Genomic DNA, 21,407 nt, shown 5'->3' on the forward strand with positions numbered 1-21,407 from the left:
TCCTTACATTTGGAGATCTAGGTTACAGACCTGTAGCCAGACTTTTTAAAGCTTGAATTTGCACAGACCTTAACCTAGGGATTAAAACTTTAATATCACATATATGCAGAAATGGATTTCTGAAGATATAGACCCTGTTTAACAATCATCTGGTTTTAGTGAAGGTTTGTAGATTCAGATAGGCATTTTGTGCCTTTCGAAGTGGTTCAGAAAGATACACATCAACATCATTTGTCACTTGTAGAGATGAGAGACTTTTAGGCAATATTGACTAGAAAACCCCGTGTGACTATGGGAAAAAAATGTTTATTTCTAAGTTTTGTTTAAATGGGAAACACTGAAATATCCAGGGAAAACAAAAGGATAAGAGGTGTCATTAAAAATTATTCTTTTCATAGCTCATTCATTAATGCTCGAATAAAGGAATAGTAACACATACCAAGGTAAATATATGGCAAAATGCATATATTGGGTATTGTGACAGGAGTAGAGGTTATTTGTAGATAAAGGAAGATTTAAAAGAAAATAATAAACTAAAAATCATCTTTGTACCACAATAAACAAATATTTTTGCATCAAAACTTGTCTCTCAAGAGTTTCCTATTCCAATGAGATGGCAGACAGCTGAATAAGCAGCTGTTGTTATTTATTTTCGTCTTGTAAAATATGCTCACTCACACACACACAAAAAAGAAAAAGACAGGAGGGACCCTGAAATCTGCCCTTTCTGCACTCAGCAGTGATTGGGTTTTGGACTCCATTGCTGTGAGCACATTCCTCCAAGCTATTGCATGGCATTTCTGTCAAATGCAATATCCATGGCAGGCTCATTACCCTTTGACTTTCCAAGTGTTCAGGACTTGTGTTCCAGACAACACACGTTGTTCCCAAGAACCTCTTCAGGCTGGACAGTGATAACAAGAAGGGATCAACTGTACCCCAGGCAATCCCTATAGCTCTGTCAAAGATTCCTACAGCGCATCATAAATCTGGAAACTGCTTAGTCCCCTCTGCCCCAGGCTCCTCACTTCCCCTGGCAAGACCTCATCCTGGTTCCCTGCTTGCATGGCTTGCTGTGAGAGACCCAGATGATTTTCATAGAACCAGAATGGTTTGGGTTGGAAGGTACCTTAAAGATCACTTAGTTCCAATCCCCCCACATCTGCCTTTTCTCCTTATCTGACTTGTTTCCAGGCTCTCCAGCTCTGCATTAGGATCTCACACAAGAAAGTGCTTGGGAGAGGCAAGTTGAAAAGAGGATGGAGTAGCCAGAATTCCTGTTCTTTAACTTGAGGTCAGTAAAACATCTCAGTAGCATTGATGGGATGGGGAGAAATCACAGCTCTGTCCCAGCCCCACAGCTGTTGGAACAGAAAAGGACAGGCAGTGAAGGTGGCACTTGGCAATTCTCCTGTACCAAGGGTAAACCTCTCCTGAGAAGGAGCTCTCACACTCACAGACATCACCCAGTTCCAAACTGTGCAAACAGGCTTCTATTCTGCATTTTACAGCAAAGGGATTGCAAGTGGTGAAACAGAGGTTTACTTAGCCTTTGTAGCAAGCCCAGGACAGGAGACAAATGCCAAAGGCCAAGTCCCCAGGGAAGGGAAGAAACATTGAAAAAACCCCAGAAAAATTAGAAGTTTAAAGCAGGGAATAGGTATAAATAAGAGTCTTTTAAATTTTGATAGTCTCAGAAATTAAAAAGTATATCAGAGAAACCTAAACTGGAAGGAAAAAAAAAGAAATCCCCTTTCCCCATTTTTCAGCGTATTTTTAATGTTGTCTTCTACATTCCTTCCTTTTCCAGTGGAAGAGGGCTAGAATCAAAAGAACAAAATAAAAATAAAAAATAAAAATAAAATGCACACAGAAATAAAAGACGAAATAAATTCAAGGCGGTTACATCCCCTACAAAATGGTGAGGAAATTAAATGTCCACCAAGCCTCGGGTGAAGTACAATTTCTTTGCACACTGATGTGCCACTAAGACTCACTCCACTCATTTTGGAGGGCCTTCCCCATGTTTCCATCAGCTTGTGTGCAAGCCTAGTAAAAAAATCTTGAGGTTTCTAAGGAAAAAAAATATAATTCAGGACAGATACTGCCCGTAATTGATTACAAAGTTCCTGCATTGTATGAAGCCATCGAGTTGCCCTATTTGTGCTTGGTTTAAGCCTATTTTATTGTTTTTTAAATGGACAGAAAAGGCCTCTTATAAGGAAGATGTACTATAGTACCAACAGCGCTTGAAAAATGCATAGTTCAGTAACACACACACACAGTTCCACGTGGTACATTAGCAGCACCTGGGCACAGAGGCTGCCCAATGCTCCTGCAGCCTGGGATGTGTGCACAACACACATAACGAATACAGTTTGCATTGAAGATAACATAGTTTATTTCTTCATGATATTCAGATTAAAATGTATCGATGTATTTAGCACAATACTACATTTTAGGACAAAATCATCAGTGCTTTGCAAGTCTTCATAATGTTTATTCATTATAAATAGTAAATATTTACTGAACTTTTTACATGAAAGACATTTGTTTTTTGTATTCTTTTTTTTCTTTTATTTTTTGTGTGGTTTTTTTTACAACATGTGTTGTTGTAGAGGCTGCAACACAAAGATAATATTTCATTTTTCCATCACCCTTAAGACCAATGTGTGAACTAACCTCTGTACTGAACCTAGTCTAACTCACTACTTCATAGTCCTTAACACTAAAAGGAATGTATTTGTGTTCTGCCTCCCTCTTTTTACAAGAATAGAGAGAAATAAATAATCCCACCTTCCATCGTCCTCTTCCTCTCAACATCACAAAACACAAATTTATTGACATTCTAAAATGTCACAATGCAAACTTGTTGTAAACCTTGGTTCCTATAATTATACTTTCTATATTGGATATCGCTGTATAATTTAAACAAATGTGTCAAATACAGGCCCATCTCTGTCTATGTCCTGTATATCACTAAAAAAAATGTAAACGTAATCATTTCTTCGTATTGTTTCCTGAAGATGACCTTTAAATCACGATTAGCAAGCTGGATTTCAGTAATCCAGCAGGACTGCAACATCTCTGTATTTTATCATCAGGAATTATGCACTGCAAAAATAAAAGTACCTGCAAAAATATAGTTCTGATTCTATCTTCTCTATGACTTTGGATGATCCCAAAGTTTGTGTGAGGTACACAGTATTGCACATCGCTAGGCAGTTGTGAAAAATCAGTCGCGTTGTTGGTGGGTTTTTTTCCTCCCACGTTTGACCAAAAAGGTACAACGGACTGGGAAAACTCCACATACAAAAAGGTGAAATCTGTTTGTCATGTTACACAAGATCTCATCTCTTGGTAAAGCAAAACTCATGAGTGACATTTATTGACAATGTGATTACAGAAACATGGTAAGGTAACCAATAAGTTGCTCTGGAAGTCTTTTGCATTTATCCTAGCTTCCTTACGGACTGCGATGTTTCCTCTTGATGACAATTTCCAGTGTGTAAAATGAAAGAGGTCCTCCTGACCTTGCTTCAGAAACTGAGCAGTTTTAAAGTTAGACTAAAGTCAGCACTGGATGTCGGATGAGTCAGAGTACGCAGAGCTCAGCCGCTCCAAGTTTAGTTTCAAAATGTTCTATTTGTCCCAATCAATGTCCATTAATTTCAACAGCAACAAAAAAATGGAATGTTTGCCAGGCAGTGATGTTCAATATGCTCTGTTCTGTATACCCACTCATAATGAAGCATGTCACATTTATTCATTATTGCTTTTGGCCTTTGTCTTCTGTATAGCTTTGTCCAACCTTCAAAAGTCTACTAAAAGCTATGACTGGAGAGAACATAACAAGCCTGCTTCTCTCAATGGAACTGCCCCAGTTTAGGCTGCAGCGTGTTGAGAAGATCCCTCTTATCCAAGCCTTGGAGTGAGACCGGAAAACAAGACCAGCTTTAACTTGAAGTGGACAGTTCATTTATGCAATATCTGGCTTCAGATAATGAAAGGCACCTGCAAAAAAAGCAAAAGAAGCTTTTTAAGTCATGCAGTGACAACCTCACAGCATGGGGCCATGCCAACTACAGGTTGACATTGTCATATTTAATACTGATATATCAAAGGAAAGGGACTAATATTTTTATTCCTAGGACAAGTTTGACAAAACTCTATGTATCTGGGACTATATACTGTAATGATTCTTGAGCTGACCTCATTAAGAACATGTGTTTCTAATAGTGGAATGCCAGCGGTTATTTCATTTTGGACAACCCTTATGTTTTACCTAATGGCAATCAGGTTTCATGTCTCAACAATTAATAACATCAAGATGTTGTTGACATCACTTAAGAAAATAATTATGCAGCAGAAATCTTGCTCGAACAATCAGCTATCTCACCAGTGCACTCTGCACGGCTCTGGGGAGAAGCGGCCGTCAGCCTTTAGGATCTCTGCTCCCAATTTTCTTGGCCACAGACACAAAGTGCAGCCCGTTGGTAACCGGGTGCGGTGCCGCAGTGTCCCCACACTCACTTTGTCCGTACTGTCCGTACTGGTATCCCGTGACGGGGTCCATGCTGTAACCCGTGGTGCTGTAGGTGGGCGGGCAGTAGGACTGGGATGTAGGCAGGCTGTCCAAGCTCTTCATGTGATCCAGCCGCTGGCTGCAGCTGGCTGAGACAGTGGTGGTGGGCTCCAGGCCCCCGGTTAAAGGGGACAGGGCATAATCAGTTTGGGGCTGGTGAGGCACACCACCATGGTTAGTCAAGAGTCCCATTACCTAAAATGTAGAATAATAAAAACGGTTAAAACATGAGATGAACCTTGTTGCTTACAGAGCCACAGAAGTTCCCAAACCTATAATTTGATTTCCTAAACCAGGTAGACTTGATACTTGAACTGTGCATTGAGTAGAGGAAGTAGAACTCGGTTGCATCATCCACCAAAATAAAATCTGATGGGTAACAAGCAATAAAAGGTGATACCAATGGCAAATAAGGAAAATTAATATTTTAAATTTTTATAGTTTTAGAGTGCCTGATCCCAGTCCCAGCTGGGATTTCTGCATATGTTTATTCCTTGAGGACTAAACTGTAAGAGAACAAAAAGCACGTAGTGGCTTTCAGCCGTGCTGTCCTGCATGATCAACAAACATACAAAAAAATGTGAAAAAGCCCACACGATTTTCTTCTCCAAAATCAGCAATCATTACAATGAAGTTAATTTGGAGCAGATCACAGCAACACTACCAGAAGCAACAAGGAACCCCACATATTGATGATGTTCTGGGTGCTGGGAAAAGGGCAGAGCAGCAGCACCTCCTGCTGCTTCATGCCCTGTGAAGAAAAGAATGTGAAAGAGTAAAGTGCTGGTCATAGCACCAGTTATCAATTTCATCCTCTGTGTTAGAGGACACAACAGAAAGGGTCAGGTATTCCAGACTGGCTTCTAGTCAACTGTGACTCCCTTAATAAACTGTTTCTACAGTAGCAGTTATGAAATCAACAGTCAAAATGAGTTTGAAAAGAGGTTACTGAGAAATACATGCTTGTCCCTATAAAAGTCCAGCCCTCTAGGTTATGATTTCCAATAGAACAAAAAAGAAAAAAAAAAAGAAAAAAAGGGGAAAAAAGCATCTGCACTTTCAAAGAGAAGCGAAGGAAGAAACTACAGTGATAAGTTTTTGCTGTACAGAAGTCCCTCACACTGTAGGATGGTATTTCCTTTCCTGGCACATCTCTATAACACACTTCGAAAATAAGTGTGGCTGAGAGATTTGCTTCCTTCTGCTGGAATAAATTGCAGTTCAAAGCCTGACAAACAGTCTGCAGCCTATAACGGATGGCTGATGTACAGCTTTTGCCAGAACTGCATGTTCTGATAATTTACAGCCTATTCGCGCTCCAAAAAGGCATCACAATTATCTGACCTGCTATTTGATGATCAGTTGGCTTCACAGCACTTCTTACCATAAACTGAAGAGAAATTATTTAAATTGAAGTCTATTTTGTGAAGAATAAATTAAACCTCATAACAACTTATCTGGTTCCTAAAGCTCTGATGCTCCTCCCTAAATTGTACTTCATTTTCCATCTCAAACTAAAAGAGATTATTACTGCAGGGAGCTTGTGGTCCCAGCTCCAAATTTTGTTTGTTTTTTTAATAAATAAGTGAAACAAGATCCAGGGATAGTGGTTTAAGTAGGAAGGAAGACCTATCCAGGTTTTGAATGTCTGATTAGGAAAAGAGCAAGAGGTACAAGCAGAGCACTTCAAAAAGAGACACCCAGATATCTGCATCAAGAACAAAAAATATCTTTGCATTAGATGTACCCAAGACATCTCACCCAAAAAAAAAAGCCTGAGAAAGAAGTTCAGTTACTACATACAGCACTGAAATGTTCACTTCTGTTTCACTAAGCAGGAAAACATGAGTTTAACTGATGGTGTCTGTTGAATGCTTCAGTTTGTGAAAAAGAAGTTTCAAAACACATGCAGAGTTCATTCAGATACTGAAATCTTTTTTAAGTTAAAAAAAATAAGAATTTATATTCAGGCTGCAAGATAGTTTCTACTTCATTCATTGAGTCTTTCCAGTGCAGAAAACCTGCTAAAAAACTTGAGGTTAATAATAAAAAAACAACTCTGGAGTCACCACAGTCTGAAAAATCATGTTATCTGCCCAGCAACCTGCACAGCATTTTGTCCCAAAATTCCCTAAAAGGTGAAATAACTGGGCTCTCAACTTTTTCTTCCAAAAGTTGGTTTCTGAAGACTATTAAAATTACTAAAGATTATTTTAGCAAGTATTTCTGTTTCAGAAATTGCAAATCTTTTTCTTATAACTTTGGAAATTTATATGGTCTGAAAATCTAGCGTGCTTAATGACCTGCCATTGCATCAGCAGGACACAGTATTAGAACCTACATTCATTTAGGTTATATTAATCCTTGTCCTTTGAAATTATCACTGGTAGAGTTAAAAGAAGAGAAAGATCTACAAAAAACATGGCTTAACTTCAACATTTACATTGAAAATTACTACTTTGGAAAATATTTATGTTGGCAGGAGTATCATGGTTTTGACTACAGTTTAAAACACACAGGGGTTTATCAGAAATCTGAAGTAAGTGCACAACCCTTTCCATCCCTGCACAGCTCCAGTGTGATACCAATATTTGCAGACTGTGCCACGTTCTGTTCCAAGTTCAAGAGCAGAGAGAAGGGGTTGTGCTCACATCACTCTCACAGCCCTACTGGAACCCCAGTGACACTTCTCCCTGCCTGAGCATTCACATCACACCCTGTCTCTGCCAGGACTTTCAGGACTGATTGCTGAGTTGGCAAACAGCTATATTACCAACTGCATATTTTAACTAAAGTTTTTTTTCACTTTAATGTTTTTGATAGAATAGAGCCCCAGACAAAATTATTTTGACTTTACCAGCAGAAAACAGTGAGCTCTAAACTTTTGGGATTGGAAGCTATTTTAAAATTTGAGATTAGCCTTGAAATTTAAACCTGCATCCAGACATGGTCTCAAATGCCTCTCAAACTTGAGTAGCATCTATATTTGGGTAGAGATTTATCTCCTTTGACAAACTAAAATTAGCTTTTTGTGAGATTTACTTTAAAATTTTTAGATTAATTAGATAATAATACAAGTCTTTAGGCATAATCTTGCTAAGTGGATATGCACCTAGTAGATACACTAGAGCAGAACTGACAGAGCTCTCTGTCTTTGAGGTGGAGAAAACAAGCTCAAACGGTAACTGTCTTCTCAAAAATATCTTCTTCAGAGGCCTTCAGAATCATCCTGCAGTTGATTAGTATCTAAATAATTAGATTTTTGGTCATGTCTGTTTTGAAAGCTCTAAGGGAAGTAGCCTCAGGGCAGAAGTCTTTTGTAGGTATGTGCCATGACCTTATCACCCATACAAGGAGTTACAGGAAGGGCATGGCTGACTTTCACCTAATCAATTAGAAATCCATTAATAGGCCATGTCTGCAAGATCCTCAGCACCCTCAGCTTGGCAGTGCACAGGAAACACACAAAGACCTAGATTTTGCAACTCAGATGTTCCGTGGATATGAAGCAGTACAGTTCTAAAGAAGTAAACAGACCTGATTGTTTCATAATAACTAAGACATAAAATATATTTATTCACTCTCTATGTCATCCATATTACTGGAAAAGATGTACTTCCTTCTGAATGATTTTGGAAAAGTTGAAGTAGTAATTGTCAGCCTCACTGATATGGATATCAGCCCCAGGGGCTAATCTGACACCTATAATTAAATGATGCAATAACTATTCAATTATTTTATAATAGAACAACTATAAATAAAAAAAAACAGTCAGGATATAATTTTTTGCAAAACACACGCAGGAATTTAAGGCACAGCCTTTGCACTTATACAGCAAAATACAGTATATGCAATTGATAAAATCACCATATTTTATTAGAAAACAAAGGAGAAATTAGGAATAAGTAAATGAAACACAGTGGACTGCAACAATCAAACTCCAAAAGTTTTGAGACCACATCTGAAACAATCCAAAATATTCCTTAGGACAAATCCCTTGCTGGTGGAGTTAGCACAGAATCACCAGCTGAAGATAATTGCTCTTTATGGATTGTAAGTGATGAAAGCCTTAAAGGCCACGTACAAAATGTGTGGTCCATTATCAGGTATTAGAAAATATTATCACCAAAATAAAGACCAATAAACTGAGAAAAAGCTTATTCCTTTTAAAAGAAACTTTATGTCTGTTAACACGGTTGGTGTTTTAGGATGTAGGACCTACCATAGGCACAATAAAATTCTCATATGTTTTAATTCATTTACGGATGCCTGCGTTTAATATGCTTTGTGACCATGTCTGCAATTAATATGATTTATGAGAAAAGAACATGTGCAATATTTTTTGGGTACAGTGATACATTTTTTTCCCCTCCCGTGAATGAAAGATTTAATGAAACAACTCAAGGAAAATGGTTGGCAGTTAACATATTAAGTTGAAGTGACAGAATCATGAGTAAACTTTAGCACAGTTAATGATATCCTCTTATCTGACCCTGACACATTTGCAGCATGTAATTTACAGAAGCTCTGTCCAGGGAATCTTGACAAATGCTCCTAACGATGTCAGGGCAATGTTCCATTCTAATGTAAAACAGATGTGGGTCAGATACCCTCATTCATCACTAACACTGAAAATTTCAAACTCCTCCCGAGATGAATGGCATGACCTGCTGTTAACTCTTTTCACTGTAGAGAAATCTCTCAAAAAACAAAATATTGCACAAGAAAGAATACAAAAAGGATTGTTATAATGCATTACAAAGAGAGATTTTAGAGGATTAATTACAATTAATTAGGGACATGGATGTATACCTGTAGGATCCTAGAATGATGTTGCTGATTCATTTTATGTATATGAATATTTCTGCTGAATATAAGAAACCTGACAGAAAGCGTTTTTGTGTCAAATGGTAAGTGTTGGTAACCACATCCTTGGTTGATGAAAACAGGAGCAAATGCACTGATTTTGAACATTGATGATCTGACCTTCTGTATCCTCATACCAAATGAGACCTCATACTGATTTCACACCACCAGATATCACCTACACTGAAATTAGAGAAGTTGCACTGGTGTATATTTAGGATAATTAAGAGGATAACTTGCTCTTTCATGAATTATATTTTTATCTACACAAGATTATTGATGTTCACAACGTTATCACATGAAACTCATGTCTTTTTTTAGGTGCTAGATCATAGAGACATGGAACCTGATAACATTACCAAATAATTGTAAGATCAGTTAATTCTTGAGCTTCTGGTTGTATGAAAAGCATCCAAAGATGACTCAAAAGACAAAAGAAAGATCAGAGATGAACATATAATTTATATGAATAATCTATATGAATATATAAGTATATATATAAAATTAAACATTTCACAGCTTTTTCAGACAGTCTCTGAGATTGTAGGGTCATGAATTTAAATGCTCAGCTCTGGAAATATTACTTAAAACAATCCATAACAAGCCTAAATTTGAGATTAGATTGCTCTCTGTCTGTGAACTCTCCTTCTCCCACCTTCTACCAAACCTGAAACACAAAAGAAGGATTCTGGACATTATGAACACCAGCCCAGCTCTTACACACCTTCCATCCACAACTACATGGATTTGTCTGAAAGCCAAACAAACTAAAAGAGAGAAGTTAATGTGGACATTCAAAAATGTGCAATCACCTGTTTATTGTTGCTGCTATATTAATATATTTAATAATACATTATGTTATTTGTAAATGTATATTTTCAATATTTTACATATTAGAATACTTACAAAACAAATAAAAATGTTATTTTGCATGATAACAGTTACAAAACTGTTGAATATCATCTATTTGTACTCACAGAAACAAAAATAATCAACCCCATTGGCTGGGCTTTTGTTTTTTAATTAAAAAAAAAAAAAGAACAACAAACTCGTGTTCATGAAAATTATATCATGTGAATTTACTTTCTTCCTCACAAAGAAATCCCTGACCTGTCTCATGTTCTTGGGTCATTAAGCAAAGATCTCTCAAAGCCAAGTGCATTGTGACAAAGATCATGAGCTTCTCACTGCTGTGGGACTTGAATCCAAGTGAAATGTTTCTGTGGGCAACCAATACAGCAGTAATCCAACAAAAGGCATAGGAAAAATTAATAGCTGCTTTTTTTCCCTCCTTCTCATCCCTCTTAATGAGGTAATGAAGGTTTTTCGCCCCTGGTTCATGTGTCTCCCTTAAAAACAGAGTTAACAAGACAATATGAACATATCTAACTGATTCGACAGCTGCCATCAGTTCCATACTTCAGGTTAATGAAAACCAAGTGCTCTCAAAGACTTAAGGGAAGCCCATTGCCTAAGATCTATCTCACCAAAAGGAGTTACAGGGTAATTCTTAAACTCAGGCAGTGAAATGTTTTGACAGTAGAAGAAAGAAAACTTGAAAGAGCTTGCATCTTTACTACTGTTCATGGAAAAGTTTGGAATTTTCTTATTAAGATTATTCCTGAGCACCAAGTAATGGCACGAGAACTGAAAACTTTGTTAAAGCCTGTTATGATCTTCTACACAGCCCCTTCAACATTCAATCCATTTCCCAGTTTTAAACTGCAGCCTTTAAAGCTACAGGTTTGATTCAATTACAGTGGGAGAAGGCACAGAAGAGGAAAAAGTAAATATGAGAAGTTTTTCTACAGGACAAGGAGGAAAAAAACATGCCTAGCAGGAGACAGGTAGCACACACTTCTTTTTCCAGTAAAACCTTAACACTGCAGTACTGTTTAAGCCTGAGTAACCTACAAGTTAAATGTCCTACAGGTTAAACATAGAAAGCACATGGCCTCGTGGGCAGGAACCTGAGCGAAGTATTGTTGCTCCACCTGAATCCACAGCAGCCCAAAACAGCTACAGCACTCTCCAAACCAGCAAACTGCCTGATCTGGTGTAGGGCAAACTCTGCTGCTTCCACACTAATAAAAAGCACATGACAAGGTCAGGGGATGCCCGTGTACACCGGAAAAGCCTTTTCCCTTATCTTAAATGAAGCAGTTCAAAATATTGATATCCTGTCTTAAAAACAGTCTGCTGTTTGCTGTGACCATACACCTGCAGGTGCGAGACAAGTGTTTCTGCAGCCGGATCGAAGAGCCGGCCGTGGCCCCTGACACTGGGATCACAAAGGGACAAGCCAACTCAGAAGCACGCCCAGGTGCTGTACTCATATATTAGTGCATAGATATGCTACCCACTCAAAATTTTGAGTGAACAAATATTTGCTGAAAGAAAGTGCACTGAGCAACTGAAACCTAATTTGAAAAGGAAATACAATATTCCCATAAACGTATGCACGAGAGGCAAGAAGCTGCATAATAGGCATAGAAAACATAAAAATATGCAATTTACATATATTACACACTAATAATCTCTGTTCTGATGCTATTTTTAAAGAACTCTGGCTGAGATGGCATGCTTGCAGTTGAGTTGCTTTTTCATGAAATACAAACAAGGACACTCCAGGCTATCAGCTCCCCAGGACATTAATCCCTGCCTTTTTCCTGCAAAAGTCAACACTTCATAGGTCTGCAAGACAGAGATTCTCTCACTGCATCCAGGTAACAATGAATAAACCAGATGAACAAGGAGAATAATTAGTCATCTGGAAGATACCTGCAGATCTTGTCTTGATGTTAAAAAATGCCAAAAATTAAGAAGGTGGAACTCTTTTTTTTCTCTTATTTTTTTTTTAAATGAGAGCAACAACATTTTAATACCCAGCTTGCAAGACAAGTATGTTATATGTAGCATTATGCTTCCTAAAACTGACCAAGACATACCATGCCCTCTAACCTCCAAATTCAAGGCTAACACAATAAAAATAAAATCACAGCACCCTGGCCATCTCTCCCTGTCCTGTGCCTTCACCCAGGGTTTGCCTTAAATAACATATTTGTCCATCATATTCAAGAAAAAAGTTAGAATGGAACATCCTACATGGAAAATAAGGTTTCCCCAGAGTTCTGTGTGTCAGACCTCATTTGCAATAAATTGATGTCAAAGGGGAGAAAGAAGCTTAAATATACTAAGAATATGATCCTGTGAATCTTAGTATTAGATTTTGTTCCGCACATTCTAAGGGTGGGTTTTCTTAAATCACAAAAGATTATCTGGGCTTCAGACAAAGCTCCCCTCTCCACCCCCCCTAAAGTCACCATAAATTAAGCTTTACACACAGTTTGTCCAGAGCATGTGCCAGCAAGAGACACATGGATGGGTGGAAACATTATGTTAATTGCTCACACACCCAGATTTATTGTGGTCAAAAATCCACTGGCTAATAAAAAGACCCTCTTTCTTCCTCATCTAAATTCCATGCACACTGGCAGGGCACTGCAACGTGCCCACTCAGCAGGATAACTCCTGCTTCTCCTCTTCATGAAACCCCCAACACAGAGCTGGCTTTCGACTTTCCATCCACTGCTACCTCGTCCTCTCGGGTAGCACCCGGGAGGCTGTGGGAAGAGCCCTGAGGAAGGGTGGAGAGTGACATGTGACACACCCCACAGCCAAGGGATGTTTCACACACTAACATTGCAATCTACGTGACCAACAGCTGAGGTTCCTCTGGTCTTTGAGACTTTCCTGTTTTGCTACAGCCCCACACGTGATTTATATGTTTGTGGCTGTATCACTCCCTTATATAAACACGAAGTCTGGGTATGCCACTTTATAAAGCTCTACATTTTATACATGTCTCAACTCATTGTTTAGGCACCAAAACTGACTTAAAGGAGCTGTTGGTAACACCACATGGATTTAGGGCTTGGATTTTTATTTGTTTGTTTGTTTAATGGGAAGAGCTTTATCAGCTGGTGAAGGTAATCATTCAGTTGCCAAGTTGTTGTTCAAAATCTAAACGGATGCAAGTTATCTCCTCTATGCATTGAGTGCCAAATGCATGATGTCAGCTTTAGAGGGATCAGTGTCTTCCTAAACCTGTTGGTAGAGTTGCTGGACACGGCCAGGAGCTCTAAACATTGGGTTAGAAAAAGATTTCAAAAGCTTAAAGAGGGAAAAAAAAGCCAAAACAACAGAAGTTTCATAGTGTAAAGACAAGGCTGGGTGTAAGGAAGCACAGAACTGATTAAAGTAATTTAATCTTCTCCAGGATCTCCCTTGATTATATCAAACCTCAAATCAGCAAGATTTTGGGGGGAGGAAACCTGGCCTCACTTTTTTGTCCCATTCTGCCCAGCCATCACAAGATTTCTTTACTGTTGTGCTCTCCTTCTGGGTCACAGACAATAAAAGCTTTGTGAAAGGAAAAATAAAAGATCACATTTTCCATAGCCAGAACCAACATACATTTCAACTGACACTAACAAACACTTTTGATGGATTAACATAGAATCCCAGATAGATAATTATGTCAAAAATGTAGAAGCCTTGCACACTGTGAAATTAGTCACTAAAAATAAATAAATAAATAAATAAGGCAACTAATATAATGTCATGTATTTTGATGGAGATTGCATTTAGAAATCAGAATTCTTTCAAAGGAAATCTATCCAAGTCTTGTTGGAAGTACATCCGTTTGTTTTTCTGTTGGTATTTTTTTCCTGAGGTTTCAAGCCATAAAGTTTTGTACCCCACTCTATGCTATAGGAATCTGTGAATCTTAATTACATTTACCGTTACAAAAAAGGGTTTATGAACTTTTGCCTTTGGGTAAAAATGTTTATTTCATTGCCTTTGTTATTCATTCTTTTCAACTCCAGTGCCTTTGAACTTTTCAGCTGCACAGAGTTATCACCGTTGCACAGGAACCAGGAACTGTACTCCCGAGATGCAAACCACAAGTTGAGGAAAACGAAGGAGGCAAAGATATGAGTCGTTATTTTGGCCACCCTTTGTGCCATTAAAATCTCATTTTCTGCCTATTAGAATGCCCTCTCCCTGCTTAGGCAGTGGTGATAGTCAGTGATTAGTGTGTAATTGAGTATAATTGTCTTTTCACTTTTCATTTGTGTCATTCTGAGCTTCTCTCTGTTTTTCTAACCACTGAGAGGAAAAAAGGGTAAAAAGCAGATAAAGCTGTTAAAACTCTCACTTTCAGCCCTGAAGAGATTTCTGATTGTAATTATAGATTGCATCCTCTTTGTGAATCTTCAGAATTTAGTGGACATCTCTTTCCAAGCACCTGGGCAAAGCTCTAGCTAATAAAATAAACTACCATCTATTTAAACTTTAACTAATAATGTTGGCTTCAGACAGATGACATGTGTAGGAAAATTTAACCAACCTTTTGACACTCAATTATCAAAGCAATTTATTAACATGATTTCCTTAAAAGAGCTCACGCAAATTAGAAAAACAATTATGGTATTCATGCATTTATATGTTGCCAAACAGCAGTAATACTCCTAATTTATGTATTTTTAACTTGATTATAACTCATCTCAATGCACACTCATCTCAGTGCTCAGTCCTTGGAACTCTCCTCGTACAACTTGCCTGTAATTTTCCTGTACCAGTCGGCAAAATCTTGATGAGGTTATCTTAAAGTGATATTTTATTCACGGAAAAGCTACAAGATCTATCTTCAGGAGAAGAACAGTACATTACAAATGGTTGACCACTGAATGCAAAAGTGAAGTCTGCATGATTCCATTATAAATCAGTTGAAATTAAATATAAACTATGACTCTTGATTCAGCCAGTAGGAGGAAAAAAATTAAAAAAAAAAAAAAAAAAAAGAAGGAAACTAGCAAACTGAAATCATGTGGCTTATATAAAGAATACATTATGGTTTAAATTTGGCAATTCATTATACTGTGGCCTGAGGGAATAGACTCTTTGGTTCTGGTATACAGCAAATCCTCTGTCTGAAAACACAGGACTGACCTGAGGTGAGAGGCCATTGCCAATGGCAGGGTTCATGGGATTTGAGGGCCCGGACGGAGGCACAAAGCTGTCTGTATAGCTGGAAAATCCATGCCTGGTGCTGGGTAGGCAATAGGCAGAGCTGCTCTCTGGATTCGAAGGGAGGCTGCTTTGGTGTACAGTGCTTGGAGGGAGAGGCTGAGGTCTATGGACGGTACTGCTTGGATCAGACACAGCTAGAAGCAAAAGAAGCGTGTCGATATGTTTCACTCCTTTATTTCTGCCATAATAAGTTCATTATGTGAAGCTCAACAGAATTGCATCAGAACCTGCATCTAAATACTGGTTAAGTAGAAAGGTAAATCTTTAATATTGCTAGATATTTAAATGGCTTGTAAGATCACACAAAAATTCTTAAGCAGACTGTAAACATCATAACAACAGACACATGTAGTTTTCAGACCTTGGGGGACACTCTTAGTGGGCACATATTGGTCAGCAATATTTTATAGATATATAGATATATATAAATAAAGGAAAATATTTATTTCCTTAGAAGACTAACAACAGGTTTTCCCCTCCAGGTCACAGCACAGAAATTCTGCCGTGTTTTGTAGCAGCCTAGCAATGCATGGGAGAAGCCCTGGGCTTAGAAAAATTCCCTTAATTAGAACATCCATCAACAATTAGCATCCAAATCTCAAGGAGGAAACACAGTAACATATTTTATAAAATCTCACCAGTAAGGTTTTTCTTTAATACTAAAATCTAACATAGTCTAGGTTTGAGGCTCTGTTCCCTCACCCCTCAAATCCGCCAAAGTTCGCAGAATTTCTGAGAACATAAAGGAAAATTTTTACCATACTGAGACTTGCTATTGCCTGATGTGAAACAAAATGGTCTGAATAGCTGTTTTTTCCACCATCAGATAAATATTCAGAAGTTTCCAGTGCACCACCGTTGAAGGCCTCAAAGAATCTAAAGTGCACCTGCCTCCTTCTGCAGCGCTCTGGGCAGCAGAGGAGGCCAATACAGTAGAAGGGCAGGAGTGTGTGTGCATGTCTTTACCAAAGCTACACACCTACCACACAGGAGGTGATTATTTCTCTAGTTAGCACCCTTCATGTAGAACCAGCCCTTTCTTGCAGCAAAAGAAACACGAGTTCTTACGTGCTTAAAATAAGCAGGCTTGCAAGGTTCTCCCTGAGTCAGACCCTGAATTAGCCGACACATTAGAAAATATTTCTACAATGGATCAACGTGGTAAACCCCCCAGTAACACTATTTTAACCAAGTACCTGTTGGCTACTGTACCTTGCGGTATGGAGGTGGGTTGGTAAGAGGGCTCAGAGAGCTGGTACGTTGGCAAAGTTGGCATGGCACTGGGTGGAAACCCTCCAGGGATCAGGTGGTTGAAAGCCATCAGTTGATTGGCTCCTGCCTGTTTCCTCCATCTGGCACGACGGTTACTAAACCAGACCTACAAATGTTTTAAACACCAACATTTGATTTTTGTACATTTAATTCAGCTGTATCAGAAATAACGGCATCATATTTCAAATGCATTCAGTGTCTGAGATGAGAGATACACAAGGTGCACACCAGACTCAGTGCTTCTAGACAAGAAAGGTGCCCTTGGCACACACTTCCATGGTTCAACAGACAGGACACGGGAATTCTGATCCCTAGTTTCCTCTCCTGAGAAGAAAGCTGACTGCTCTTTCAAGCTTTAGTGCTTTTAATAGCCATCAATCACTATCATTACTGTGCCACATTTAATAAGAAAGGGGAAACATCTCTCCATTTAATCTAAGTGCCAGCCAAAGCTATTTAGTCTGTATCATCTTTAATTTGCTGACAAGTTAGTGGCAGCACTTAATGCACTATTAGAAGGTGCATGTACTTATATATTGGGATACTATATTGTCCTAATCGCCAACAGAACTTTAAGCTTTTAATTAGAAAAATACAAGCCCCATGTACAAAACACACAAATCCCTCCCAGCAAGTTTTCATGTATTCACATATGTACAAAACATCTCTTAATAAACTTGCAACAGTAGGTCAGAACTTCAGCACTAGATTAGCATTTCAGAACCACTTTGAAATCTGTTCCCAGGACAGCATACCAACCAGATGGGGTTTGGATTAGTGCAACATTTTAACTATAAATCTGCTTTTCTTCATGCCATTCTCAGTTCGTTTTAAGTTTTCCAAGTCTTGGATGGCTCTTATTCCCTCCAAGAAAGGAAGAGGCAAGACTTGCACACATGAGACTTCACAAATGTAGACATAATAATAGAGCTGCAAAACACATAGGTTAATACTGATATTACAGCGATTAAACTGCCACAAGTTGGAAGGGCAACGAGTCACTGCAGGGGTGCCTGGACCAGCCTGCAGGCACATTGCCCTGCTGCAGTTTCAGAGCAACTTCTTGATTACAGAGCTCAGGTCCATGAGTTGGATGACCACAGAAAAGAAAGGTTGTTTAAGATAACAGAAACTATACACATTTGTAAACAAGCAGACAGTTGCTCATAATCCTACACCCTGAAGCAGCTGCAATGATCATCCATGGATACTATCGATTAGATAAGACCTTAACTGAGTGTTAGCACCTTACAAGGTAGCTCTGCACAGTCTGTAAGGCAGCCTGGTCTGAAAGCCACTGAGGCAAGTGAGCTAATGAGCCACATATTGATGTATTTGTAAAAACTGGGGCTCTGTCACCCTTCCTGCAAGTAGCCCATGCTGGCTTATGAATCAGCCATCACAGACTGGAATTCTAGGTGTAGCATCATTTACAAACCATGAGTGGGCCCTCACATAAGAGTATAAAAACAGTTTGAACTACACTGTGGGCTTCTCTGCTTTCTGTTTCATAACAGGAGTGGTGGGACTCACTGGGCCATCTGGTTTCTGACGTAGGCCATCTGTCACCACCTAGTTTGTTTTGGCTTCATACTCTTTTCAGAATGAGATGCTCGGCTCATACAGCTGCCTTCTCCTTTGGCCACAACTACTCCTCAATTATACACTCCCACTCTGGTTTAAGATTTAGGACAGAGGGCTAGACTGAGCCTCTGTTCTACCTCACAAATCCCTCTCTTGTTTTTTTACCATACATACTAACTCCCCTCTGCCTCCACATGAGCCATTTCTGAAAGCAGCTGGCAGGGACAAGTCACCAGGGTGGAGATGAAACCTATGATGAGCAATAGTTGAGGGAGTGTCTAGATTCAGCAATATTTTTTTATTTCTCATCCTATAGACATCTATACCCTTTTTAAGTTTTCTTCTTACCTTTTACTTCCTTCACTGACACGTAAGTCTAAATTTCTTATTTACTCCTCACAGACTGCTTCCACCTCCCTTTGTCCCCCAAAGCACACCAGTCTCACACTTCTGCAGCAGCATCTTTTGAAAACAACCATATTGGGAAGGAAAAGAGGACAAGACACACTGGAGAGCAAGAAAGAGGATTTGCTAAAGAGCCAAAGAACACTTAGGAAGGATAATGGAGGTCAAAGAGTAAGGAGGGAACAGCAAATGCACGTTGTAATTAGCCTACCCAGGTCATTAACTGCAGCTTTTTCCTTAACACTCTCCCTTCTTCAGGTCAAGAAGGTTATCTGATGACCTCTAAACACTTTGAGAACACTGACTGAACTACATTACATGAATGGATTTCACCAAGAAAAATGAAGTAACAAGATTTTGTTTCCTCTACAGATAAGCATTTTCCTTTAAGCTCCAGATCTTTATTAAAATGAGTCAGATCCCAAATGTTAATGCAGTAGAGAGCGATTTGCACTAATGCCAGGTTTTGTGCTTTTAATTACAGGCAGATTTTGGCTCATTTTACAGACTTGCATTTTTTTCCAGAACTGCAGCTATGTATTAGACATCCCTGAAAGGGACACACTCAATGGTATCAAAAGGTCTGCAGCAGTCACACAATGAACATCCTGGTGCACAGCTTTGTTGCCACCTGGAGCCCCAGTAATATAAGTGGGACTCTGCAGGGGTGCAGAAACCTGCCTGGGCTGTGCAGAAACCAGGCTACGTGAACTGGGATGTGCTACTTGACTGGCACCCATGTCACATGCCACTGGCACTGTCACAGCTCCAGGCTTGTTGGCTCTAAACACTGTCACTCCACTGCAGAGTAAGTCTAACTGCCACTAATATCACACACGCTCATCACTACAGGATGGCAGAGTCACATAAGAAAATAAAAACAAACAAGAAATCGAATCAAGAACAAGTTACTCAAAATTAAACAACTCAAACCTGAATAACTCAAGTCTAAGTATTTTACTTACATTTTTTGTAAATTTTATGGGAATTAGTCAGATCTCAAGCTTTATTCAGAAGCAATGTTAGCATAGCATATTAAGACATGCTATGTTAACCGAAATTATTTTTTTAATCATAGTATTTCACTTGGACTACAGCCTTGATTCATTTTCAAGAGTCCAGATTTCTTTTATTTTTTAAATCCTCACATGAAAAATCCTTGTGCACTACTATCACTAATTAAAGAAATCTTGAAAAATTTGCTAATATCAAGCCAAGACTTAAAAATAAATCTAGTCACCACAAGCCAATGTGTTTGCTTAGAAACATATTGTAAGCACCTGGGGAAATATTTTCTTTTGTTTGTACATTTCCAATGTGATTTAAACACAGTGCCCCCTTATGTGCAGCAGATTTCAGCTTCCACTAACATGAAGAAATCCTCATCTTGTGAGTGGCCTTTTCAAGTCTAGCAGGTCCCCATAGGATGTTTCTGCTCTCCTACAGCCTCCCCTCTGAGAGGGACACAACCATCACCTGGATTCAGGGATGCTCAGAATACAGTGCAGCCCCTGGAGAAGATCACAAGTGTCATTCTGTGATAAAGTGCCACCCTGCAGTGAACACAACAGAAAAACAACTCTAAACTATCTACAACTACTTCACCTGACAAACTAATGTATTTTGTGTGTTGCCTTCACCAGCAACAGTGTGGATCTCAGTGGCAGGCAGACCAATCCTAGGTCTGCATGATCAAATCACCAGGACTACACTGAAATTCCCCATGGAAGCAAAAGCAGTGGCTAAGCAAGCTACTGCAGTTTTGAGACTCAAAATGCAGCGGTCCTACACAAGCAGTCTGAAGGAACACAATCTGCTCATGCTGGTGTAACGTGCAGGAGCTCTAGATTAGGTGAATATTGCGCTTGGTGCTGTGCAAATGCAGACATGGACAGAGGAAACATGACTTGGCTGAGGGATCCAAGCATCCAAAAACCTAAGTCTGCACAGAAGCCAAGTTACATTCATTGAAGTGAGGCTTGGGCTCCACAGTTCCTATGTCACTTTCAAAGCTGGAATGTAAATAACCCAGATGATCTGGAAACAAAATTGTACCCCAGAGTCTGGCCAAAATTTACATCTCAAAAACAGAACTGGAGAGAATGAAATTTAGAACAAAAGGAAAAAAAAAAATAGCCCTTTAAGTACTGGAGGCTCCAGTTTTTCCTAGTGCCCGGAACTAGACTGACCAAAAAAGAAATTCCTCTGTAGTAGAACATAAAAAGAAGCATTTTACGCCAATGTAGAATGGATAAGGTGAACTAATAAGTTTCTCCCATCACTATTTCCTAATATTTAGATCTGAAGTGATCATGCCAACATCTTATTTTGTTGATCTCAACAGGATATTCTTTAAAAGACGCATTTATTCACTTGGGAACACACTAGTGTAATTAGCCTTGACATTTCGACAGTCTGATCATAAACACAGAGTGCTCTATGTGCTTTTAAGGCAAAAAGATCTCTGATTCAACAGGGCAAAACATTCAAGATGTGAATGTTGCAGAAAATCCGTGGATATTTTGTTATACACAGTCCTGACCATTGCAAGCACGAGTGCCAGAAACACACAAAGTCAAAAGACTGATGTATTGTTAAC

General features: G+C 38.9%; 1 protein-coding gene across 6 annotated transcripts in view; it reads right to left on the reverse strand.

Moving 5' to 3' along the window:
* Positions 1–2,591: 2,591 nt before the first annotated feature.
* The window catches only part of LOC108502547 (paired box protein Pax-3), a 75,815-nt gene continuing 56,999 nt past the window's right edge, over positions 2,592–21,407 (reverse strand). For 3 of the 6 annotated variants that reach the window (XM_017825582.1, XM_017825584.1, XM_017825581.1), the window contains exons 6-9: positions 16,760–16,925; positions 15,467–15,681; positions 4,534–4,780; positions 2,592–4,014 (exon numbers count right to left, since the gene is read on the reverse strand). In XM_017825582.1, the coding sequence (XP_017681071.1) occupies positions 3,980–4,014; positions 4,534–4,780; positions 15,467–15,681; positions 16,760–16,925 (663 nt within the window). In that variant the 3' untranslated portion in view covers positions 2,592–3,979. Of the gene's footprint in view, positions 4,015–4,426; positions 4,781–15,466; positions 15,682–16,759; positions 16,926–21,407 lie in introns of those variants that run through there. The other 3 variants (XM_017825579.1, XM_017825580.1, XM_017825578.1) reach the window with 1 other exon arrangement.

The sequence above is a fragment of the Lepidothrix coronata genome, unplaced genomic scaffold (assembly GCF_001604755.1).
Source record: "Lepidothrix coronata isolate B3197 unplaced genomic scaffold, Lepidothrix_coronata-1.0 Scaffold120, whole genome shotgun sequence".
Lineage (NCBI taxonomy): Eukaryota > Metazoa > Chordata > Aves > Passeriformes > Pipridae > Lepidothrix > Lepidothrix coronata.